We start from the raw sequence: 27,948 nt of genomic DNA, 5'->3' as shown, positions 1-27,948 counted from the left end.
GTCGTGTCGACCCGTTCGAAGTCCTTCTTTAAGTTGGAGGTCACATCCTCCAGAGTTGCGGTTCGCTGAACACATTTTTCGCGCTCACCGGCCTCTTCCCACAGTCCGGCGCCGAGTTCTGAGAGACGTGCTTGATGTTGATCCAGCAGCTGCTTTGTCACGTCGGTGAACTGCATGTCCGAATCAATTATGTTTGTTGCATCTATCCTTGAACGGTTGAAGTTTGGACACGTCGTGTTCTTGAACGCGGTCATCGATCCGTTCCGATATGGATGCTTCAAGCTTCTGAAGTCGGTCCTCAACCCATTCTTTATCAGCCCATTCTTTAGGAGGGTCCGAAGCGGTGACTTCCGGTGGTGGGGGAGGCGAGTGCTCGGTGGGATCTGGATCGGCACTTTCACCGGGGTTTATCGGTGCAGCATTTTCATTTGGAGGTTCTAATTGTGCTACATCCTCTAAGGTCGGTACCTCAATCTCCAAGGTCGGTACCTCAACCTCCTCCAATATCGGTGCCTCAACCTCCTCCAATATCGGTGCCTCAACTTCCCTTGGAGGTGTTGGACAGTTAACTGGAAACCTATCTATTACAGGAGCAGTATATACCGGTACCTGCATCCGGCTGCATATCGCTTCCAGCCGCTCTATTTCTTGACGTATTTTCATTTTGCCTTTTGCAAGCTTTGTTAATACCCGCGGCGCTACGATGTCCACCGATCCCCCCTCGATATACTCTTCCTTAATTTTCCGGATGCGCTTTCTTAGTTTCCGAAGTTGGATTCTCGGTATCAGGAGATAGGTTCAGCTTTGTACCTCCTGAATTGTGTTGGATTTAGTGAGGCGCAACATCAGGTCCTCTACTTCCTCCAATCTGTCGATGCAATCCTTTTGCGAGAAGCCCGGTAGGATTTCTTTATAAGTTGTACTGAACCGGTGCTCATGCCACTCCAAATATAGCCCAATAACGTCCTCGCCTCGCTTGTCAATGCCCTGAAAAATTTTCTGGGCTAATCTATCGGCCTCTGCTTCTTCGGCCTCCTCCTTCTCCGTGTGATAGCCTTCATTGGCTTCTTTATCAATCTCTTCTTCACCACTCTCTTCTCTATCCCCGGTGGTTTCAGGATTGGTGTTTGGTTCGGCATTATTCAGACTCCGAACCGACTGATCGTCGTCATTGACCGTTCTATCATTGGTCATTTCCGTGTCGGTTTCCCCAGAGGCCCACTCCTCATCTTCTGTTTGTTGTGGTGGGTCTACGAAGGTTATCTTTTCTTTCCCCTTTCCTTCGGTCTTTGCTTTTGCCGGGGCATCTTTCTTTGCGGCTTTCTTCTTTCGGCCACCTATGGAACTGGAGGTCGGCTGCGTTCTTGTAAGGAATTGCCTCGATCTAATGAGGCAACGTTTTGCTACCGCAACTCCGGGACCGACGTTGAGATTCAAGTGGAGGAAGATCTTACCGAGGGGCACGGCGTATCCCCACGACCGTGTTGAATCCGGTTTCACCATGTCCATGAGGTTGCCGAACACTGATCTTGCCCAGTTGACCTCTTTTCCTTCCATCAGACCGATCAACATCTTGATTTTGTCTTTGGTGAGGTTGCTGAAGTTTCCTCCCCTCGCCAGTATCGCTCTAGCGAAAATGTCACATGCCGGGATATACTCCGGCCTCAGCATTTGTTTACTCCCGGATGTTGTGATCGGCTCAGTGGTTGCTGATAAAATGTGGCAAGCCGCCTCAAAGGTGTCCTGCTCTATTTCTGCTGTTGCATCCTGGCCAGTTGTTGGGAGATGCAAGCTTTCGGCCACCAATGCTTCGGTGATCTCGATTTGGGAACCACAAACCGTCGCGATGATCTTGTCGTAAGCGATGGTTGCGGTGTTGAAGAACTCTTCGACCGCATCTTTGTAAATGACGTGAGGACCGCCTAGGAAATATCCCAGACCGGTTTTAATCAGCCGGTCAATGACTACTTTCGCCTCGGTCGTCCCATTCAGCCGGATTTCCTCGAAATCCACTTGAGAGTAGAGTTTGAACAATGCCGAATCACGACCCATGTTAAAAGAGTTTGAGAATGAGAGAAAACCGCTTCAAAGAGTTTAGAAAACTTAGAGAGATAAAGTGAATTCGCGTGAGAATGAAAGAAAATGACCGAAGGTCCCTTTTATAGACGCGGTTTGGAAGCCCAACCGTCCCATCATTAATGAGCGGGAATTTTCCCTCCAAGATGAAAAATCGCCAAACTATGGGCGGTAAAGCTTAAACTGGGGGCGGCAATTTTGGGCGGGAGATTTCCCTCCAAAATCCTTTGCCTATGTCATGGATGACGCATTCTTTTCTTTGAGGCCGAATGATTGAGCGGTTTCTAAGTCGAATCAGACATTTTGATTGATCAGAGTGTTAACAGTTTTAATCAGATGTTATGAGACCGGATAAGAACGCGGTCATAGTTTGAGGATCGGTTACTTAGATAAATATTCAAAGAATTGAGAAGACACTGTCTTTTAAACTGAACTGATATTAAAAGCCAAGAGATATCAGATAAAGGAAACTGATTATAAGATTCGGTACAGAGATAGGCATATAAAAGCAATGAAAGTACAGCCTATTCAAAAGACATTCTCCAGAGTCGTTCTCTTGCCGAATCACTGTTGAGGATGTTTGAGGAGGAGGCCGGTGTGCCTGGTCCGAACTCTGGTCGGTACCCAAGAATCAGCTTGCTGATATGCGGTGCATACCCGAGACCTTTCTTGGTCAGCACCATATTCTTCAAGTTTTCTCAAATGACCGATGACCAGTTGATGGCCGATTTGCAGAGAATGTTGGTCATGATGTTGTAGGTATTCTTGGAATACCGTTGATTAGGTGACTGACACAGAATTGATCGGGTCACGATTTCTAGCAGTAGCTGACCGTGACTAGCAAGTCGGGTTTTTGGCCCAAAGTGTTCCACCGGAGAGGAGGTGGCCGACAGGTATTGTGCGGTATCAGATCCCGCACGGTCCTGAATAGTCGGAAAGTCAGAGAAACCTTCAGTGGGTAGACCGAATAGTGAGGCAAATTCAACCTCGTTTGATCCAGAACGTGTGGTCTCTGACAGTAGAGACGATGTACTTCTCCCTGATGCAGGCGCTTCGAAAGAAGGCCTTGACATTATCTATAAGAATGGGACCGGCTTCTTCAAGAAACGGTTGAAGACCGGTTTCAGCAAGAGAGTCATACATGAATTTCTCCTTAGTAGTGCAATCCCTTATGTCCGTGCAAGAGTTGAAGTCGATGCATAGAAAGTTTCCCAGAGTTCTGCTCGGCATGGTTTCGGTATAGAGAGAGAAACGGGATTCAAGAGGAAGAAAAGTGATTTTTGTACTTTCGGATGTGATGAAAAGAGTAGAGGATGGCTCCTTATATAGGATCGGTTTTGGAGGGAAAATCTAAGCATTGATGGTCAGTTTTGTTTTATTAAGGGAAGGAATCTTTACCTTTTCAAGGCGCATGGGGAAGGAGCAAATTGCAAGGCCCAAGGTAAGTGTTAGTTGGGAAGTAACCAGTTCGGTTGGATATTAAATGTGCGGGTGGTTGGAGTTATCTCATTAATTGGGATTATCTCATTAAGTGCACTCAACACATAACCGATATTAATTAGATAGAAATCGAAAGTAATAGAGACAATGCCGAAAAATGGCATACATGAACGATGAAGAAAACATGAGATCAAGAAAAACATAAATAAAACCGAAATAGACATGGATGAAGCCGATATGATCAAAATTGAGTTGGTGAAGAATACATCCGGTACATGCTGCAAAACGACCGGATGCAGGAAGGAGTAACTTAACGGGCGCGGGGATTGAATTCTTGAGGGAGGTTGAAGTTCCTCCTCCTCCATTCTCTCTCAAACCGATCATAGAATGAATCGGTCGTCTCTCTGGTTAGTACCTGGGCCTGGTTCAAACCCTCGCCAGGATAGGTTGGAACACCAAGTTCCACCAGAAGGGTGCTTATTTGTGGAATAAGACCGACCGACCGGATGTTGACCATCCAGATGAGAGTGTCGAATAGCACCCGGGACCAGTTGACCGGCGTGCTGGTGATGATGGCCGCCATCATGTTGAAATTCGCCGCGCAATAGGTGTTGGTGACATCTCTTCCAAAGATGCCCCTTCCTATTACATCGTTGAGGAGCTGATACTCAGCCCTCAAGAGAGACTTAGAGCCATGATCATCAACAGGCTCATCCGACCGGGCAAGGGAGAGGGAGACCTCTGCCTTAATATCGGCCGGAGGATTGAGGTCTGTGATCCCTTGCTTGGGCAGACCGAAGCACCGAGCGAAGTCCTACTCGGTGAAGTCGAAGATTATACCCCCAACCTTTGATTGGATGTGGGTATCAAAGTGGGGTGTGCCCCGGAATACCCTAGCATTATAGTAAAACTCCAAGACGGATTCAGGGTAGATAGTTTGCTTGTCATCCAGAAAATACTGGAGGCCAGTATCTTCCAGTTTCTTGATCATCCGATACACCTCATAGTGTTCGGTACCAGAACAGGATTCAAAATCGACTTGGAGGATGTTTGGGAATTGAGACATGGTTAGGTTGCCTTAGTGAGAGGATGTTCTTGTGACTTGTGAGTGTTGAGGTGAGCGTTTGCTTCACTTAAATACTAGTTTAGGGGCTAACCTATTATCCAGGCATTAAATGGGATGACATGTATTAACTGCAGGATAAGAGATTTTGCATGAAATAGGCAAGTTTGCAGTCTAGGTGTCGGTCATAGGCCTGAACCGTGAAAGATATCAAAAGATCTTCACGTCTTTTTAGGCGCGACCATGTTACTTTGAAGGGGTAATGATGCAGAGCAGATATCCTTAACCTCTGATAACTATTCCTCTTCTGTTTGAAATTCAAATAATCTAGGGTAACCTGCTTCCAAACCGGTCAGGTATCAGTTGTTCATCCCAATGCGGTTATTTGGTGCATGCACCAAGTAGCCGATCGGTTTACTCTATCTGATAGACTGGGCGGTTCTTCCACAGACACCCCGAAGATTCGAAGTTCGACAGCTTAGGAAGAGTTATCGGTTTGTCTGCTTGAACCGGTTTCCCTTTAAGCATCCTTTGGAAGGATTTGGCTAATGTCGGTTAAGCCGAGAGTAAGCCTGAATTGAGAAAACTTAGCTTCCTGCAGCGGCTTCGTGAAGATATCGGCTACTTGTTGATCGGTCGATACGTATTCCAGCCGGATATGCTTCAGCGTGACATGCTCTCGGATGAAATGATGCCTTATGTCGATGTGCTTGGTTCTGGAGTGGAGAACCGGATTGTAGGTGATCGCTATGGCACTCGTGTTGTCACAGAAAATCGGGGACTCTTCGGCTATGATACCGAAGTCCTTCAGCTGTTGTTGGATCCAGAGGAGTTGAGAACAGCAACTTCCGGCCGCCAAGTATTCAGCCTCCGCGGTTGATGTAGCCACCGATGTCTGTTTCTTGCTGTGCCATGACACCAGTCGGTCACCTAGGAACTGACATGTTCCACTGGTGCTTTTCCTATCGATCTTGCACCCTGCATAATCTGCGTCTGAGTAGCTTGTTAGATTAAAGGATGAGTCTTTTGGGTACCACAGACCGACATCAGGAGTGCCTTTCAGATACTTCAGTATCCTCTTTGCGGCTGTGTAATGGGATTGCTTTGGATTTGCTTGGAATCTCCCACATACACCAACTGCAAACAGGATGTCCGGTCTACTCGCTGTCAGGTACAGTAGGGAACCGATCATGCCCCGGTATGCAATCTGGTCTACCGATTGGCCCTCGTCATCCCTGTCCAGCTTAACTGATGAGCTCATTGGAGTAGCCGCCGAGGAGCAGGTGTCCATCCCGAATTTCTTCAGAAGCTCCTTGGTATATTTAGGTTGACTGATGAATGTTCCTTCCTTGAGTTGTTTAACCTGAAGACCTAGGAAGAAACTTAATTCTCCCATCATACTCATTTCAAATTTGTCAGTCATCATTTTTGAGAACTTGTCACAAAGCTTTGGATCGGTGGAACCGAAAATAATATCATCTACATAAATTTGAACAAGTAGGATATGTTCCTTCTTTTCAAACTTAAACAAAGTTTTATCCACCGAACCGATGGTGAAATCATGTTCTAATAAAAATGCGGTTAGCGTATCATACCAGGCTCTGGGTGCTTGCTTTAGACCGTATAAAGCTTTGTTCAGCCGGTATACATGGTTTGGAAATGCAGCATTTTTGAAACCGGGTGGCTGTTCAACGTACACCTCTTCACGTAGATCACCGTTCAGAAATGCACTTTTAACATCCATTTGAAAGACTTTGAAGTTTTTGAAAGCAGCAAATGCAAGAAAAATCCTAATGGCTTCAATCCTGACTACAGGAGCAAATGACTCTTCAAAGTCAATGCCTTCTTCCTGTTTGTAACCTTGAGCCACTAATCTGGCTTTGTTCCTCGTGACCAAACCGTCCTCATTGAGTTTGTTTCTGAATACCCATCTTGTCCTATGACCGATTGATCTTTCGGTCTGGGAACTAAGTACCAGACTTTACTACTCTCGAACTGGTTTAGCTCTTCTTGCATTCCCAAGATCCAATCCGGATCTGACAATGCTTCATCTATTTTTTTCGGTTCAATCTGGGATATGAAAGCAGAGTTAAAATATCCTTCCAGAAGTTGACTCCTAGTTCGAACAGGTTCTGAAGGGTCACCTATAATTTGCTCAGGAGGATGTTTACTGTTTCTTCTGAGATTCAGTTCATGAGTGTCTACCAAGTTACCGTTTGTTTGATCAAGGCTAGACTTGTCGGTAGGCTGAACGAGATTGTCAGACCGACCGACTCCCTCGGATTGGACCAAAGTGTCAGCTTCCTATTGTGGAACAGCTTGATCCGGCTGGGTATCAATATTACCCATTAGGTCATGGACAAACCGCCTGAAGACCGGAGTCTCATCTTCACTATCAGAATGAATATCGTTATTTTCCAATCTGTTGTGTAGATCAAAGCATGAAGCAGTATTGCTTTCAACCGATTCATCGAAAACAACGTGAATTGTTTCCTCCATGGTTGCAGTTCTATTATTATATACTCTATATGCTTTACTTACTGCCGAGTATCCTAGCATAATGCCGGTATCGGTCTTTGCATCAAAGGCGGTGAGTTGGGTTTTACCATTTATATGAATGTAACATTTGCAACCGAAAATCCTGAGGTACTTGAGTTTGGGAACTCTGTTAAAATAAACCTCATACGGTGTTTTGTTGTGAAATCTGTTTATCAAAGACCGGTTTTGTGTATGGCATGCAGTGTTGATAGCCTCAGCCCAAAATTTCTGAGCAATGCCGGAGTCGACTATCATGGACCGTGCGGCTTCCTTGAGAGTCCGGTTTCTTCTCTCGGCCAGGCCATTTTGTTGAGGAGTCCTAGCACTAGACAACTCGTGTCTAATGCCGGATTCATCAAGATATGCAGTTAATGTACTATTAGTAAATTCGGTACCTCGATCACTTCGAATGCTATTGATACGAGTTGATTTTTCATTTTGCAACCGCTTAAGAAGTGTGATCAGGTTTGATACAGTTTCACGTTTAGATGGTAGAAATATTACCCATGTATATCTAGAATAATCATCAATAACTACCATGGTATAGAGCATACCTCCTAGGCTAATGACCTGAATTGGTCCAAATAAATCCATGTGAAGAAGATCTAGGCATCGGCTAGATTGAATATTTCCATTACTCTTAAAGGATGACCTAGTTTGTTTACCCATTTGGCATGCTGAACAGACCTTATCCTGGTTAAATACTATATCAGGAATACCTTCAACTAGCTTTTTACCGCGAATGTAGTTTAAGGTTTTCATGTTTAGATGGTTTAGTCTCTTGTGCCATAGCCAGGTTTGATCAGTCTTAGCTATCATGCATATAGGATATTCTATTCTTGTTTTCCAGTCTACCTTATAGATGTTACCTATCCTATTTCCGGTTAGTAGTACAATACCTTGAGAGTCCTTAACTAAGCATGCATGTTTAAGGAATTCTACCGTGTATCCGGCATCACACATCTGACTAATACTAAGTAGATTAAAACGTAGGTTTTCAACTAGAAGTACATTATCAATAGTTAGATTACCATGGACAATCTTACCCTTGCCCACAGTTTTACCCTTTGAGTTGTCACCGAAGGTAATTAGAGCACCGGTTACTGATCTGATGTCGATTAGCAAATTGCTATTTCCGGTCATGTGCCTGGAGCAACCGCTGTCCAAGAACCATTCGGAGTTTCCTAGCCGTTTCTTTGGATCCTGCAAAATGTACATATTTACAACTGTTTGGTACCCACATTTACTTGGGTTCACATGCGGTTAGTCCCTTAGGTACCCAAACTGTCCTTTTTACACTTGGTCTGGTGTATTTCGGTTTTGCTTTAGATGTCCTAAACGATGATGGTCTTTGGTTCGGTGATCTGTAGTTTAACCTACGTGGTTTAGGAAAATCTTTCTTATATTTGAGGATTTCGGCTTTTCTTTTCTCAAGGTCAAGCCATGAATCGGTTGGGCCAACATAATCGTATTTTAGCTTCTCTTCCCTATAATATGCGGTTTCCTCTTCTTCAGCTGTACAGGTGCTCTTAAGAAATTTTATAAAGGGGAGGTTTCCTTTTGTAAGCCTTGCTTTCTCTATGGGTTTTCGGTCTTTAGAGCTATTCCTTGTGTATCCAAGACCACGCTTACAACGAGGATGCCTATAGTGTTTATTCATATTCTTTACTATATCGCTAGATCTCTTATAGGCGGCCATTGTATATTGAAATCGGGCATTTTCTTCCTTGGTTAGTTCTCTAGTCGGTTCACTAGGTTGTTCGGTCTTAAGATCTAACTCGGTTTCTATAGTATGGGTATCATCAGATTGTATGACCTCCGGTTCGATTATGATGGGTACCTCTGGTTCTATTGGAATAGGTACTATGGAATCGGTTCTGATGTTGAGGTGCTTAGGTAACATGGTCAATAGGTTCTTATATTCTTCTACCATGTCATTCAATGCTTCATATAACTCGTCTTTAGTAAATTCATCATAGGGAGAATCAAATACCTGTTCCTCATTGGCCATGAGACATGTGAGTTCATCGTCACTATCACTGCGAGCCCATAGACTTCCTCCATCGTCGGCTATTAGTGCTTTCGGTACCTCACTTCCTTCACCGGCTTGTTGATAATTGTTTTTGTCATTTTGATAGTCCGGTTTCTGGGTATCCCTCCTTGGTTTCCTGCATTCCCACTTAAAGTGTCCCAAACAGTTACAGTTATAGCATCTTATATTGGATTTGTCACCATAGTAGTTGTTTGTCGGTTGGCTCCTTTTCATGAACCTCCCAAACTTCTGTGCAAGCATTGCCATGGCGTCCTCAGTAAACTGTTCGGCTGTTCTGATAGGTGCGGGTGCAGGAACCGGTATCGGTGCAGGTGTGGGTACAGGAGCAGGTACAGCCGGTTCTGTAGATGTGATTAGTGCTCTGGTTGATGTTGAGGCCGAGACTTCCTCTTCGGTTCTAGATTTCATTTCGAATTTGTATGCCTTTAGATCTTCGAATACATCGTATAGTTTCATCTTACGTAGGCTCTTTGATTCCCTCATTACCATTGTCTTTATATCCCAGGCACTTGGAAGAGATCTCAAAGCCTTCATAACTACCTCTTTGTTGTCATACTTCTTGCCCAGAGTTGCTAGTTCATCTAACACACCAGTGAACCGGTCACTGTATTCCTTCATAGTTTCTCCTGGTTTCATTTTGATACTTTCGAACTTCTGTGTGGCCATCATTATTTTGTTCTCCCTTGTTCTTTCATTTCCTTCAAAGATCTGGATGACCGTGTTCCATGTCTCCTTCGCAGTTTTGCAATCTCTGATCTTGCAGTATGTGTTTCTGTCTACGCTGTTGGAGATCCGGTTTCTTGCATGGTTGTCCAGATTGTTCCTTCTCCTATCTTCAGCCGTCCATTCTTTTCTATCTTTATCAATGAATATCGGTCCTTCGGTTAGAATGGATTCCATTTCATCATCCAAGGTGACTAGGTGCAGGTGCATGCGTGCCTTCCAGTTGGCAAAGTCATCACCTTCTAGCATTGGAGGCCTATCCTGATACATGTTTGCTTGAGTATTGAAACTAACTGCTCTGATACCAATTGTTAGGATCTAGGTCGCCGCTGGTGGACCGGGGGTTGGACCGGTTAGCGGTTCTCACTTGTAGGGTGGTGGTTAATCCGGTTAGAGATTAACACCGGGGTTTCAATACTACACAACCTGTCACAAACCCTTGAACTAGGTTCAAGCGCGGAAGAGGTTTGCTTTCAGGTTGAAGCGGTACGCTTGTATGATAGGCACGGTCGGTTTCGGATGATGAAGATTTGGAGATGGTGGGTCGGTTTCGGTAATCTGGATATTCGGTATGGCTAGTATAAAGTCGGTTTGGAGCGGTATGGTTAAGTTAGTCGGTTATATAATGAAGCCAGCAGAAAGTAAATAACACAAAAGATTTTATGGATGTTCGGAGATAAAACTCCTACGTCACCCCTTCCTCTCGAAACCGCGAGAAGGATATTCACTAAGGAATACAAGTACAAGCCGATCGAGACTTATTTTTTGCTCGATAACACTCTTATAATTTACACCGAAATTGTAGAACACACTTTAACTTTCAACACTTAGGCTTTCTAGAATAGCACACTGTTATCACTTGTAGTAAATGCTCTTAGCTCTCGTTATCCCAATGTATGTCCCGCATTTACTCTTCTGCAACTGCCTCCTTTTATAGGTGAAATATGCCAACGGTCATATTTCACTGCCTTGAATCTGATTGGCTGATCAGAGGTGCAGTGATTCAGTGTCTCAGAGGTTCAGACCTGCGGTCGTCTCAGACCTGCCGGTCTGTTCTTCCGGTTTGTAAGACAGACCTGCTGGGTTTGTCTTTTACTCAATGTAGGCACTGTCTGTTTGGACAGTTGTCTGTACTTTGAAGATTTCCTTTCTGGCTTATCCCGAAGTGGAAGGATCCGGTAGTACTGGTTTTCTGCAGCCTACAGTCTTTCCTCAGACTTGCATGGATATGGAAGTATTCAGTCTGTTCCTTTGGTATCATTCTCAACAGATACCCAAATTGTCTTCTTGTACTGGTCGGCCGCTTGACTTGGCCGAATGTCTTTTGGTAGTGATGTAACCGGACTTCTTCCGGTTATTCTTGTCTTGTGGATGATCGGCTGTTTGATGGTTCCGGTTTTGAGCTTTGGCCGATCCTTCCTTTGTGCGGTCACGTTCCGAATACTCTTGATCGGTTTGGTAGCTTGACCGGTTAGGTTTCTTCAGTCGGTTCTCTTGTTTATCCGGTTCGGTTCCTTGTTCCTGCATGGAAAGTTTATTTAAGTTAGATTTATTTGAACCGGTCTGAATTTATCTAACACTTACTTTCTGTTTGGTTCATTCTTCTTTATTTTCTTGGTCTTTCATAATGCACATTTCTTTTATCAAATCTCGGGGAACAAAATCAAATAGAAAAAAAAAGATAGCAAAAGTTACCCAACTTACTAAATCCTTTACATAAAAATAAGGGTATAAAAATATATTTTATCCATCTCACAATGTACACCCAATCAGGGGTGAGCATAATTTGGGTTTACCCAAACCCAAACCTAAAATATTAATTTGGGTTGGATTGAATATGGGTTGAATTGAGTATGAGTTGGGTTTACTTGGGCTAGGTTAGGGTTACCTAAATTACCCAAATTATATAAATTTAATTTAATTCTCTATTATTAATCCAATATAAACCAATTATCTTCCAACTTTAAGTCAAACACATTTTTGATATTGTAACACGTTTTTCACACGTTTAACATGTTTTTAACATTTTAACACGTTTTTATACTTATAACATGTTTTTCACACGTTTTTATGTTTTTGACAATTTTAACACGTTTTTGGCACGTTTAACACGCTTTTTTTGACATATTTAACACATTAACACATTTTGAATAAGTTTAACACGGTTTTTATGTTTTTAGCACGTTTAACACGTTTTTGACATTTTAACACGTTTTTTATATGTTTTACGCGTTTAACACATTTTCACACATCTAACATGTTTTTCACGTTTTTCGCATGTTTAATATATTTTTGACATATTTGACATGTTTTCCACATGTTCACATGTTTTTCACATTTTTGGCACGTTTGGCACGTTTAACACGTTTTTGACATATTGAACATGTTTAACACGTTTTTGGCTCATTTAACACAGTTTTTTACGTTTTTGACACGTTTAACACGTTTTTGATATTACAACATGTTTAACACATTTTTGCACATTTAACATATTTTTGACATGTTTAACATGTTTTTTGCACGTTAATAAGTTTTGACAAGTTTTAACACGTTTTTGGCACGTTTAACACATTTTTCACATTTTGGCACATTAAACGTGTGAAAAATGTATTGAACGTGTCAAAACATGGAAAACTTGTTAAACGTGCCAAAAACTTGAAAATGTGTGGAAACATGTTAAACATGTTAAAAACGTGTCAAGAATTTGAAAAATATGAAAAAACATATTAAACGTGTCAAAATGTGTTATATGTGCCAAAAACATGAAAAATGTGTGTCATAATCGTGAAAAACATGTTAAAACATGTTAAACGTGTTAAACATGCCAAAAACATGAAAAACGTGTCAAAAATGTGTTAAATGTGTGAAAAACGTGTTAAACATGTTTAATTTATGAAAAACGTATTAAACGTGTCAAAAATGTGTTAAATGTGTCAAAACGTGACAAAAATGTGAAAAACGTGGAAAAATGTTAAACATGTCAAAACATGCCAAAAACGTAAAAAACGTGTCAAAATGTGCTAAAAACGTTAAAAACGTGTTAAAAGGTGTTAAACGTGTCAAAAACGTGTTAAACGTGTCAAGAATGTGAAAAATGTGAAAAACATGTTAAACGTGTCAAAATGTGTCATAATCGTAAAAAAACGTGTCAAATGTGTTAAACGTGTTAAAAACGTGTTAAAAACGTGTTAAAAACGTGTTAAACACTTAAACATGTCAAAAACATAAAAAAAATTGTGTTCAACGTGTCAAAATGTGTTAAACGTGCCATAAACATGTTAAACGTGTCAAAAATGTGTGAAAAACGTATTAAACGTAGTAAAAACATGACAAACGTGTTGAACATGTCAAAAATGTATTAAACGTGTCAAAATGTGACAAAATGTGAAAAACGTATTAAACATGTCAAAAACGTGTTAAACGGATAAAAATGTGTTAAATGAGTCAAATACATGTTAAATGAAAAAATAATTTGGGTTACTCAACTCATACTCATACACAACCCATATTAGTAAATAATATGAGTTGTATTATGGGTTAGGTAAATTTAATTTGGGTTGAATATGGTTGGGTAATACAGGTTGGGTTTACCCGTTTGCTCACCCCTATCCCCAATGGATTATTTGGTCCATATTGATGTAATGCGGCCAAATGAAGAAGACTAACACCTACTAAAATAAAGGGGAAAGGGTGATTCACCAACAAAACCGATCGATTTTCTCTGTTCTCGCGGCTTCCATGATTGCCTTCTTCTACAAATACTCTCGCCTTCTCTTGTTACTGGATAATCGCCGGTGCAACGACGATATATTAAAACCTTGAAAGGGGAGTTCTCTAACCCTTCTCTATCTGCAGGTTCTAACTCTCCTACGAGAGCATCACAACCTTCTCGTGGAGTTCACTCATTTTAGATTAGGAAGAAAATCTCAATCTTAAACATGAACGGAATGATGAATGAATAAAATACAGAAAGACAAACGATAGTGAGATAGATTGAAAATCGACAGAACCTTCTCTCCTTCGTATAATTAGGTTGGAACACCATAAATTGAGGACGCCGGTTCAAAAGAGCGATCAAGTGAGCGGGGAGGCGGAATTATGACCATGTCTGGTGTTGATTTTGGATTAAAGTGGATTCAATTGGATATTGTTGGTCTAGTGACTATATTTTTTTATTTGTATTAAAAATATTATTATTATTTTTTTAAATTTGTACTAAACAATATTATTTAAATAATTTCATGAATTATTTAAATAACAATATACATGAATTATTTAAATAACAATATTTCAAACAAACAAACACATATTCGAAATGATGATTTCTTAATTTTGGAAATGAGAAAATTTGACATTTGTATCATTACATACTTCTGCTAAAATTTTGTAGTGACATTTAAATAGACTTTTAAATGAAAGATATTATTGTATGATTCCAAATTATGTTAAATAAATGTTAATGAAAAATTGAAACTTATCTTAATATAATATTAAAAAAGGATAATTAATGCTGCCACAAATTAATAGGCAGAAGATCTGAGTTTGAATTAGTAATAGACAAAAAAAAATGATTTGGATTCAATTTATTTTCTAAAATTAACGTTAATAATTAAAATAGTTACTATTTTATTAAAAACAAAATCAAACCAGGTAAAAGAAGCTTTAATTATACTTTGTTATTTTATTTATTAATCTCATTTAGATTTATTTTTAAGCATAACTTATATATATTTTTTAAGAATAATAATAATAGTTTTATTTAAAACTAATGAAGTATAACGAGGGCCCAAAACCATCGGTATAGTGATTATAATACTGAGAGCTTTTTAAAGTGGTCGCTATTAAGCCCCAGATTACGAAGGATTTGTGAATGGTCGCTATTATATCCTAAATACCTACCACTCTCGACTTGGTCGGCATTGATATGATATCTATCGATGGTATTTGTTCCAGTCGGCATTTGTCGTCGCTATTGCAATATTTTTTACTAGTGCGACTTTCTTCACCTTCTTCCGATGAAGCAGTCGAGAAGTCAATGGAAGCTTAGAGACGAAGTTCAAATAGTTGAATAGAGGAGTACGATCGGGGTGAAATTTTCATAACTGATGCAATATAGACCGGGCCTGCTTCCCATTCATTTATTTTAAAGGATTTTTTTCGGCCGTAGGGCACATTGCTTTTATTTATGTAATAGAGGCGCTGTAATAGGCGCGCTTGGCTAACGAATAAAAACATTGGTCTGCTCATAGTATTGTATATATATTCCAAAATCTTTATAAAATATTTAAGAAAATATTAATTAAAAGTTAATATGTCGACGGATATTTATTTTTCTAATAAGAATCGAACCCTGAAGAAACTCTTAATACTTAATTATCCTAATAAATTGTGTCAATTATAATTAATTTCATAGTTAAAACACATCCTTCTTTTAGAGGGGTTTCATCTTTTGATGATGTTCTTTATTATAATTTAACCAAATGTGTGCATCTTGAATGCGACTTCTTTTTTAACTTATGAGAGCGAGATATTTTCACATGGCAACTTTGTTATGAAGATCTACTACTACCACCACTACTTATCCATAAAGAAACATGAAGTTCTAGGCTGAATGGTTATGAATATATCTTTATATCTCTTAAGCATATAATGACCATATGCTTTGTTGGTTCTAAGGGTTGAAAATATAAGTAAGACATATGGAATCTCTCATTTTTGTCATGTGAAAATTGTTATAAGAAGTCCATAAGGAGTGAAGAAAAGAGAAGCTATTCTTTTCATTTATTGGCTTCTTGGGTTGGATGGTGTATATCAATAGACTCCATGGATATCATCATGTTTCCCACGTGATAAAGATTCCAACTTCATTTCAAAAGGAACCATTTTTAAATATCAATTGACATTCTACCAATTCTCTTTCCTACTTAGAGGGTATTACATTTCAAAATTGGTTATAAATTTTATAAGAGTAAGTGTTCAATAAAATTAAATGAAAACATATATATACTTCACCACTATTCATTTTTGTTTCTTTTTTTAACCTGATTTATTTTAGTAAATCAGGAAAGACTAGCACGATCTAAAGTTGAGCAATGTGTTGGATCAACACGATCCGACATGATATTAGTACAGAACAACACGATACAATATTATCTCACTCGGTTCGTGAGTTGGACACGACATAAGCACGAGACTAAACGATCATGAGTTTATACGATCGTAACACGGTCACGAGTCGATACGGACACGACACGAATATAGACATGACACAAGCACGAGTATACACACGAATCGACATAAACACAATTAGTCACATGACCTAAGCTACTCAACTTTACATTAACTTTCTATATAAATTTATTTAAATTCTCATTTAATTAATAAATTATTTAAATTTATAAATTTAATATATATATATATAATTAAAACTAAACCTACAAAATTAAAATATGAAAATAAAATATTAATTTAAATAATATAAATTATAATAAAAATAAATAAATTATATGAATAGAAATATGAGTCTTCTAATAATTCTATATTATTTTTATTAATTTATTTTTAAAATTTAAAATTATTTTAAAATTTTAATTATATTTAATACATTAAATAATAAATATATTATAATAATTTAATTTTGATAATATAATAATGTATATTTATAATTTATACTCACATTTTCATTAAATTATATTATAATAATATATATTTATAAATATTTCAACTATAAATTCATTTTAAATACTACCACATGTCTCATTCGATTCCAAATTACTCACACATTTCTCATTTTCTTCCCTAAACTATCCACACTTTTCTCATTTTCTTCCCTAAATTACTCACATCTTTCTCATTTTCTTCCTTAAGCTACTCATATTTATAATAACATTCTCAAACTACCACATCTTTCTAAATATATTTATATCCTTATTCAATTAATAAATTATTTAATTTTATAAATTATTAAATAATTTTATTTAGATAATTATTTTGTAAATTTTAAAACATATTTTAAAAATTGACATTCAAATTATTATTTATGAAACTATATATTGAAATTTATATCAACCCATTTTACATGTTTAATATATTAATTAATTTTTTAAATAACATATTTCACATATTTAACTTATTAAATTAATTTAAGTTTTTTAAATTAAAATAAATTAATTAATAATAATATTTTATAATTTTTACTAACAATATAATTTAATATATATATATATATAATGAACATGAGTATGTCAAAACACGACATAACACACATAAAAACGAGCATCGACACGACACAATTATGTTGAAACTCTAGTCGGAATAACACGAAATACGAATTTAAACATGAGTTAGCACGACACGAATAAACTCGTGAACATGAATTAACACGACATGAAAAAACCCGTGGAACATAATATTTTGAGTAAATCAAGACACCAGTGAAAAAAGGGTCATTACCGAGAGTTTATACTCTCGGTAATGGCCCTATATCTGTCGGTATAGATATAATACTGAGAGTTTGGGTAACTCTCGGCATTCGTCGGTATTGCCATTTTCGGTAAATCTAATTGGGTGTTTACCAAGAAATTTCATAAATCTCTCGGTTTAGATACCAGAGAAAAAAAACGAGAGTTATTTAAAAACTCTCGATTTTCCTTACAAGAAAACCCGAGAGTTATTTAAACAACTCTCGGATTTTTCCTTGCAAGAAAAACCGAGAGTTATTTGAATAACTCTCGATTTTTCCTTACAAGAAAACCCGAGAGTTATTTGAAAAACTCTCGGATTTCCCTCACAAGAAAAACCGAGAGTTATTTGAAAAACACTCGGTTTTTCCCTTGCAAGAAAAATAGAGAATATTTCAAATAACTTTCGGGTTTTCTTGTAAGGGAAAACCAAGAGTTTTTCAAATAACTCTTGGGTTTTCTTTTAAGGAAGAACCGAGAGTTTTTCAAATAACTCTCGGTATTGCCTCTATAAATGTCTCAAATAGGGTGATCGTTTTGTGCGTAACCAAACCTGTTCAGCCAAACCAATACATATACAGTAATATTCATAAACCAAAAGATCATTATAATTCCAAAATTCTAAACCAAACCCAATCATCCAAAAACCTGTCAACAGTCGAACCAAAACATTTACAATTGTTCAAAAATTATAATGTACTAACTAGCTGGGGGAGGGTTTGTCATTAAGAATTCAATTTGTTGTTCATATTTCTCTATTCTTTGCGTCATTTGCATCCTCTCCGCTTCCATTTGACTCTTCCTTTGCGATCTTTCTCTATCCCTCTTTTCCATTTCACTAATCATTTCCGCTCTTTCTATATTCTTCATTTGAATTTCCTCCATTGTAAACGCCATGTGTCTCACATCCGCCTTTAGCTATTCATTCTCCTCCAACAACCGATCAGTGGATCATTGAGAATTGTTTCCACTCCGACGATCCTCTTGTGTGGTTCGGACGTCGGATCCCATACCGATCACTGTCCCATGCATTTGGCGTCCGTACACTTTCTTCGTCAAGTTGGTGTCAAAGATATCTGGTTCATTACTTCTTACTTCCTCCATCTCTGCCTGCACATTTGAAATTAATTTTCATTTATATAAATAAGCTATATATAATTTTATTAAAGTCAATTAACTTACAATCTTCTTTTGCGCTCGTTCGTCTGAAATCGGGTTGGGGTTTTCTTTTGTAGCTTTTGGGGTACGGGTCCCCTTGAAAACTTTAACGATAGAGGGGGTCCGTCTTATTTCACCCGTCTTCTAAAATAAATGATTTATGAAATTAGTAACATCAATAATAATCAATTCATTCACAAACTTAAATCAAACTAAATCTAACATCAATAATAATCAAACCTAAAACTAACATCAATAATAATCAATTCATTCACAAACTTAAATCAAACCTAAATCTAACATCAATAATAATCAAACCTAAAACTAACATCAATAATAATTAATTCATTCACAAACTTAAATCAAACATAAATCTAACATCAATAATAATCAAACCTAAAACTAACATCAATATTAATCAATTCATTCACAAACTTAAATCAAACCTAAATCTAACAAAATCTAACATAAACCAAACATAAAACTAACATCATTCAAACTTAAATTTAACATAAATCATAAATCTAACAAAATCTAACATAAATCAAACATAAAACTAACATCAATCAAACTTAAATCTAACAAAATCTAACTTAAATAAAACATAAAACTAAAATCATTCAAACCTAAATCTAACATAAATCAAACTTAAATCCAAGAAACTGTAACCTAAATCAAACCTAAAACTAACCAACATCAAACCTAAATCTAACCATATAATATAAACATAATTAAACTAACCTAGAAGTTGAAGAGAAGAAGCACGGCGGCAGGCAGATCGACGACGAGCTAGAGACACGGCGGCAGATAGATCGACGGCGAGCTACAAGCGGCGGAAGGATCAATCGACGACGTGGACGTGGGCGGTGTTGGGCGTGGGCGGCGTTTGTCGTTATCGGCGTGGATCGTCTTTCGGGTGAGCGCGATTGTCGATCGGGAGAAGGGGAGAGGGAAGAAGCGAGCGATAGTGATCTGGAAAGGGAAATATGTTTTTTTAATTAAAAGGGGTTTTACCGAGAGTTTTAGGTATAACTCTCGGTTTTGACCCTTTCATATTTCCGAGAGTTTTAGGTATAACTCTCGGTTTTGACCCTTTCATATTTCCGAGAGTTTTAGGTATAACTCTCGGTTTTGACCCTTTCATATTTCCGAGAGTTTTAGGTATATAACTCTCGGTTTTGACTCTTTTATATTTCCGAGAGTTTTAGGTATAACTCTCGGTTTTAATTTTTAATATATCCGAGAGTTTTATATATAACTCTCGGTTTTGGTTATTTTTTCCGAGAGATATGAGTAAATCTCTCGGTTTTGATGGATCTCACACAAATTTTAATAAAAGAAAAACCGATAGAATTGTGTATATCTCTCGGTTTTGACCTTAAATTTTTTAACTTAAAACATCAACAACACACATTCATCTATTTAAAACACAACCTAATTATCATTAAACACATCCTTTTTATAATCAAACTCTACACATATTCCTATTATCATCAAACACAAACATATACATTCCTTTATATAATCAAACACAATCATATACATTTATAAAATTAATCACAATCCATACACTTCAAAAATAACACACACTTTATTAGCTTAGTTAAGAGTTTAGACAAACTAATTAAACATCAAGTAAATTAAAATAAATGAAGAAATCAAATACCGAGAGGTATGCCTATAACTCTCGGTATTACCATTCAAAACCAAAACATATTTGAATATCTTTCGGTATTTGACTTCTTCATTTTTTTAATTTAATTGGTGTTTAACTTTCTAATTAGCTTGAACAACATTAATTTAACACATTTCATATCCTTACACAATCCCCGCACATCTAATAATCAAACTCTACACACATCCTTAATATAATCAAACACAAAACATACACTTGTTTATATAATCATACACAATCATATACATTTATATAATTAATCACAATCTCTACTCTTCAAAAATAACACACTTTATTAGCTTAGTTAGGAGTTTAAACAAGATAATTAGAAAGTGAAACACCAATTAAATTAACAAATGGAGAAGTGAAATACCGAAAGTTTTCTAAATATCTTTCGGTTTTGAGATGTCAAAACCGAAAGATACTTAGAAATCTTTCGCAATTACCCATTTCCCAACACTTAGAATTATTTTCAGTTTTTTTGGAAAAATCAAAACCGAGGGTTTATTGAAAAACCTTCGCAATTACCCATTTCCCAACACTTAGAATTATTTTCAGTTTTTTTGGGAAAAGTCAAAATTGAGGGTTTTTTGGAAAACCTTCGCAATTACCCAGTCCCAATACTTAGAATTATTTTCAAATTTTTTGGAAAGAGTCAAAACCGAGGGTTTTTTGAAAAACCTTCGCAATTACCCCCTTTCCAACACTTAGAATAATTTTCAGATTTTTTAAGAAGAGTCAAAATCGGGGGTTTTTTGAAAAACCTTCGCAATTACCCCCTTTTCAACACTTAGAATTATTTTCAGTTTTTTTGAGAAGAGTCAAAACCGAGAGTTTTTTGAAAAACCTTCGCAATTACCCATTTCTCAACACGTAGAATTATTTTCAGATTTTTTGGAAAGAGTCAAAACCGATGGTTTTTGGAAAAACCTTCACAATCACCCCCTTCCCAACACTTAGAATTATTTTCAGTTTTTTTGGAAAAATCAAAACCGAGGGTTTTTTGAAAAACCTTCACAATTATCCATTTCCCAACACTTAGAATTATTTTCAGATTTTTTGAGAAGAGTCAAAACCGAGAGTTTTTTGAAAAACCTTCGCAATTACCCATTTCCCAACACGTAGAATTATTTTCAGATTTTTTGGAAAGAGTCAAAACCGAGGGTTTTTGGAAAAACTTTCGCAATTACCCATTCCCAACACTTAGAATTATTTTCAGTTTTTTTGGAAAAATCAAAACCGAGGGTTTTTTGAAAAACCTTCGCAATTACCCATTTCCCAATACTTAGAATTATTTTCAGATTTTTTGGGAAAAGTCAAAAGCAAGGGTTTTTTGAAAAACCTTCGCAATTACCCATTTCCCAACACTTAGAATTATTTTTAGATTTTTTGGAAAGAGTCAAAATCGAGGGTTTTTGGAAAAACCTTCGCAATTACCCCCTTCCCAACACTTAGAATTATTTTCAGTTTTTTTGGAAAAATCAAAACCGAGGGTTTTTTGAAAATCTTCGCAATTACCCATTTCCCAACACTTAGAATTATTTTCATAATTTTTGGAAAGAGTCAAAACCGATGGATTTTTGAAAAACCTTCGCAATTACCCATTTCCCAACACTTAGAATTATTTTCAGTTTTTTTGGAAAAAGTCAAAACCGAGGGTTTTTTGAAAACCTTCGCAATTACTCCATTCCCAATTCTTAGAATTATTTTCAGATTTTTTGAGAAGAGTCAAAACCGAGGGTTTTTGGAAAAACCTTCGCAATTACCCTTTTGGGGAGAGTCAAAATCGAGGGTTTTTTGAAAAACCTTCGCAATTACCCTTATCCAATACTTAGAATTATTTTCAATTTTTTTGGGAACAGTCAAACCCGAGGGTTTTGTGAAAAACTTTCGGTGAAAACTCATATCACCGAAGGTTTTATACACCTCTCGAAATTTATTTTTAATAACGAAAGATTTATTCCTCTCGAGACCATTACCGAGAGTTTTATAAAACCCTCGGTAAATTCTGTCGGTAAAAGTCCTTTTTTCACTAGTGAGACACAACACGATACGCAAAAGATTGAAACACGACACAACACGACTTATCCGAGTTAAATACGATTGTTTATGCACGATGTTCAGCTCTAACACGATCTTCCACAATAATGATTACATTTTAAATATAGTGTTTTAAGTAAAATCGGATATAAAATCTTTTTAGTAATACATTGTCATTTAAACTATACTATGAATTTATTTTATTGATCTTATAATAAAATAATTTGATTATTTTGTAACAAATTATCATTTAAATTGAGTATTCATTTTATTTAAATGTAGCCTTAGTTACTCTTATTGACTATTTCTAGTCTAGATCAAATCAAACAGAGACAAAAATGTTTTTGAATAATATCATTGTTTGCTTTCTTCTTTCTTCACAGTAGTAAAAATTGAAGAACACACCATATCTTAATAAAGGAAAACACTATCAACGACCCTAAAGAGAAGATAAAGGAATCAACTTCTATCAAATATTTCTTTCCCTAAATCATCACAAACACAAATATTTCCTTCCCTCATGGTTTCCTGTTCTTAGGATAAAGTTTTCAAGTCACTACACAAAGGAAAACAAAACAAAAAAAGTTGTTAATTTATTCGCGCGAATCATTCACCTAAGGCCACTATTCTCAAATGACATGTCATCTTATCCAACTCTTTCGAACCTTCTTTTCTTTTTGTTTACATAACACTAGTCCATACAGAACACTAGCACAACCACACATCGGGGTTATGATTGTGGGTCGTGCTAGCTTCCTCGGAAAAATAAACTCCAGTCACAAAAAGGAAAAACACTGTAGAGAAAACAATCGAGAACAAAAAAATTGAAATTATCATTTCCAACCGTCTCCCTTTTCAGTGAATGTGCAAGTAACTAAAAGAAAAAAACAAAATAGTTAGAAGATTTATAGCCTTTCATCTAGCATCCAGAGAATCAATCAACTTGTTGCAAAGGGGGAAAAAAGATTTGATCATTCTTCAGTGCTAGCTAAATAGCTAATATTATGTCATTACAAAATGAGCTGTAAGGAGTTTTGATACCGTTGAAGGAATCAACACCCAAGAGTTCTTTACGCTTCTCATCGCATATTATTATCCTTTTATCATATGGATCCTTCAAAAATAATAAAAGAGAAACATTATCAGTGTTTGGTTATTATAAACAAAGTATCTGATGATCATGGGTGGGAAAGAATTTACAATTATGCCACATGTATATTTATGTACTTATTATCACAATCAAATCATTCTCTGCACACTATATATATATATATATACTCTTGAATTTGGATCATGATCATCAAATAATACAACAAAAATCACAATCATCTATAAAATAATTTGGATCTTGATCCAAACATAGTCTTTATACCATGTGAAGTCAATAACCACATTATAATCTTGATCTTGACCCATATAATAACTTGATCATGATTAAATGAAGCAAAAAATCACAATGATCTGGATTACGATCCAAAAACAGTCTTTATGCTCAATGAAACTAAAACTATAAATTGATCATGATCCAAAAATAATTTGGATCATGATTCAATTAAGACAAAAATTACAATTATCTGGAAATTTTAGAGAAAGGGTAAATTTTTCGTTAAAGAGAAATTTGTGTGAACGCGAGGAGCATTCGATTAGTACAAAACGAGCTTAAATACAAAGGAAATGGTACATAATCACAGTTCTAACAAAAAAAAAAAAAAAAACTATTCACTCCTTAAAGTTCTTATTCAATTCTAACACAATGCAAAAATAGCACTATTTAGTCACAGTTCTAAAAAATATATATTAAAAGTTTTACCAAACTTAATTTTAAATTAAAATTTTGTATCATTCATGGTTAAGGAAGACAAAAAGAAATTAGAATAAATTCTAAAATTTGTGCACCGTGTTGAAGACGGTCATAGGAGAAACGTTAAAGTTTATCGACGATGAAATCGAGGTATAAGTAATGACTAAAAATATGTACTCGATAGTCACTTTTCTAGGTATAATATTCATAAAGTTGTGTTAAAAATCATTATATCGATTTTAATTATTAAAAGATTTCTAATCAAGCAAACATATGACACCAAATCATGACAAATTCATATCTAATTTCTTTTCTAAAATATAAAATTTATTTCATTTATCTATTTAATCCTAAAAAACACAACCAAAGTAAAAACCCATAAAAAAGAATTCAATAAAGTTATAACATAATTTATCTTAAATTATCAAAATAATACTCAATCAAACATTAAAAAAAAATCATCAAACACCATGAATAAGTCATAAATATTATGTTCATACACTTAAGGACATATATACCTAGAATTTTAAAATAAGTTGGTCATTGTAAAAGTCCTTGAAAAACTTAGGTTCTTTCCAATCCTCTCACTTAATTCGTTCGAGTGACTCCTTTCCTCTTCTCTTCGAGCCAAGTTTCAAGGTTCACCGGACCACCACCACCATCTCTGCCGCTGAGAGATAAAGCTTATAAGTTGATATAGTTCTTTCATATTATAGATTTATACAATTATTTTTTCAAATGTTGCAATCATTCTAACAAAAATTGATATTTTAATTTTAAAATTAAGATATCCAAACCTACTTTAAGATATCCAAGGAAACTGGTTCGAGCTCTTCCCCAACCCAAAAGTTGGAGATTTGGGGATGTGCATTCTATATTTCTGCAATCATCATAACCCATATCATATTTTAATTTAAGCTAATATATAGAAATTAAATAGCATTAATTAAGGAAATTAGTTAATTTTGATAAATAAAAAAAAAAATAGTAATCCTGTTAACTTTCTATAAACCTGCAAATGGCTCTTCACTTCATCATTAGTTAGATCTTCCACCTGCATTATATCTCTAATATATTTCGGAGTGGCCCCTGTAAAATATACTAACATATTCAAACTCTAACAAATTTAACATCGAAAATACACAACAAAATAAAATAAAATCACTACTAATATATAATTAAGATTAGGACTAAATTTATCATATTCTCAATAAAAACATTCTATTCAAATAATTTTTCAATATTTTATAAAGTATAAAAGTCAATCCTTAATATAAATGTCTTACAAAACCAATATTTTGTTTAATGCATATAGTATCTTATTTCATGGCGTGGAGGTTTATAGTTCATTACTAAAGTGCAATAACTCATTATCATAATTTTAAATAAAAAAAATCTTACTTAGTGGTCCTCCGAGTTGATTAAGTGCATCGATAAACAATCGATGTAACTCAGGCGACCAACATCGCCTTTGTTTCTTCTTAGTATATGACTTACACTCCGATATCATCTCACGATCAACATTAACCTTTCTTTCCCCATTCCAATTGTAGTTGTTAATATCACTATAACCTATCAAAGAATTATCATTCCTCTTAAACTGCAGAAATTCCCTTTTGTTCATATCCTTATTAAAATTCAAGATTTGACCACCATTTCCCTTCTCTTCTTTCATTATTCCCTCTTCCTCCTCTGGTTTCAGACTCAAAGTCACAGAGCTCATCCAATTCTTCATATCCATATCACCAGAATTATCCTCCGCCTGTAACCATTCAACATTTCCCTGCGAAATCTCCTTCTTTTTACATCCCGCAATTTGTTCCTCGTTCAATTTCTCGATAGCTACAATTAATTTTAATCGATTAATAAATCTTATATAGAGAGAATTATGAATTATTGATTACCTTTGATCAAGAGAAGATTGCAGATGGGAAGTTGATGCTTAAAAGCATCAATCTTTTTGAGTTCGTGTTCTAATTCAACAACATAAGCATTAAGCTTTGAACATTTATCAGACATGTCTGTTATGGATGAAATGTCTGAAAGGAAATGGGATATGGAAGTTGTTATCATATCTCTCTTATGATCACGATACAGGATATGCATGAAAAGGAACTCATTTTCATCAGAATATATACTCATAATAGATTCCAAAATCTTTATAAAATATTAAAATTAATAGAGGAATATTATTGTCTTTTCAAATAAGAAATGGGGGGAGATTCCTTAAATTTAAGTAAAGACTTGAATGGAATAAAGTTATTTAAATAATTTTGTTATATATATTTTTTAAATTTTAGAAAGTTAAACATTATTCTCAAATTATAAATCTATCACTTTGAAGATATTCTCAAATTTATCAACTTTATAAATATATTGTTTGTATTCATGATCTAATTCATATCTATCTAAATAAAATTTAAAATATATAATAACTATATATATATATATATATATATATATATATATATATATATATATATATATATATATATATATATATATCCGCAAAGGACACACATTATCTGTGAAGTGTACAAATTTATATATGTTATTATTTTTTAAATAAATTAAATATAAAAATAATAATTAGTCTATTTTTTAAATCTATATTTTGTTATAATTATCATATATATATATATATATATATATATATATATATATATATATATATATATATATATATATATATATATATATATATATATATATATATATATATATATTTTAAATTATCAATAGAGTATGCAACCAGTACACTAAACTTATATTTGATCCAAAATAGTTGTATCCAAATCACTTGTTAATATGGATTGTAAACCATATTAAATTTTATTTATTATATAAAATAAATTTACTCAATTAAATTTTCAGTCTTATTGTGTTTATTTGTTTATCCACTTAATATGTTTTTAATTCGTTTAATATATTTTTAATCTATTTAATACATTTTTAATCCCATTAAAATTTTACCTTGTTTTAACCATGTTTGACCCAAAACAAACAAAAAAAAAAAAAAAAAAGTCTTATCCAAATAAGTAATTCAAGTTCAATTTTAACATCAACACTATATATGTATTAAAAAAACTTATTTTAATATTTAAAAATAATAAAGTCAGTGCATCAAATTTATCTCTTTCATAATTTTTAACATTTATCTAGTTTAATCCTAAATTAATTATAATATTAAATAAAAAAAACTATATTAATATAATAAATAATTTTAATTATTACATGTATAAAATTACTTAGGTAAATTATAAAATTTTGAAAAACTTAATTTGTAAAAACTGATAAGTTAATGATATAAATTGAATAAAAAAATGTTCAAAGAGTGACTTTTATTAAAAAGAAATTGGGAGTGTTTTTTTACAATTTATTAATTTCTAAACAAATTATAGAAGAGTAATGGGCACTACCATAGTTTTTAACCCTCAATTGGCGATGAACTTTTTGTTTGAGTACTTGCTAAAACTATTTTAACACAAACTTAACTATTTTGAATCTAATTATTATTCCATCAAAAATATATTAATTTTAGGTTAAGGGTTAGAATTTGAGTTTGTTAAAAAAAAAAAATAAGAGTTAATGTAAGAATATAAAAAGAGATTTTATTGAATAACTTTCAATTACATAGTGTCAGTGTTCTAAACGGCGGTAGGCGGTGCGCAGAAGCGGAGCCACTCCTATGGATAACCGGGCTGTAGCCCGGAGGAATTCATCCAGCTAATAGTAATATATACTATCTAATATATATTATATAATATGATTTATAATTAAATAATTCATCCACCTATACTCAGCCCGGGGAGCTCCACCAACCCCAATAATATATTTATATTATATAATATAATAAGTAAATATTTTTTAATTTATTATACTATATTATAATTAAACAATATCTTAATTTATTAATTCCTA

The 27,948-nt window shown here is 35.2% G+C and overlaps 1 protein-coding gene across 1 annotated transcript; it reads right to left on the bottom strand.

Moving 5' to 3' along the window:
* Positions 1 to 18,304: 18,304 nt before the first annotated feature.
* Positions 18,305 to 26,046, bottom strand: LOC124936881 (transcription factor HHO3-like). Its single transcript, XM_047477414.1, has 5 exons — positions 25,932 to 26,046; positions 25,429 to 25,869; positions 25,040 to 25,116; positions 18,536 to 18,655; positions 18,305 to 18,463 (listed from the first exon to the last, which is right to left on the bottom strand). Exons 1-5 carry the CDS (start codon positions 26,044 to 26,046, stop codon positions 18,305 to 18,307), a joined length of 912 nt encoding a protein of 303 aa, XP_047333370.1.
* Positions 26,047 to 27,948: the final 1,902 nt, after the last annotated feature.

Source organism: Impatiens glandulifera, chromosome 1 (assembly GCF_907164915.1).
Source record: "Impatiens glandulifera chromosome 1, dImpGla2.1, whole genome shotgun sequence".
Classification (NCBI taxonomy): domain Eukaryota; kingdom Viridiplantae; phylum Streptophyta; class Magnoliopsida; order Ericales; family Balsaminaceae; genus Impatiens; species Impatiens glandulifera.
Note: the sequence above shows the minus strand (reverse complement) of the source record. Positions and strands in the feature narration are given on the sequence as shown.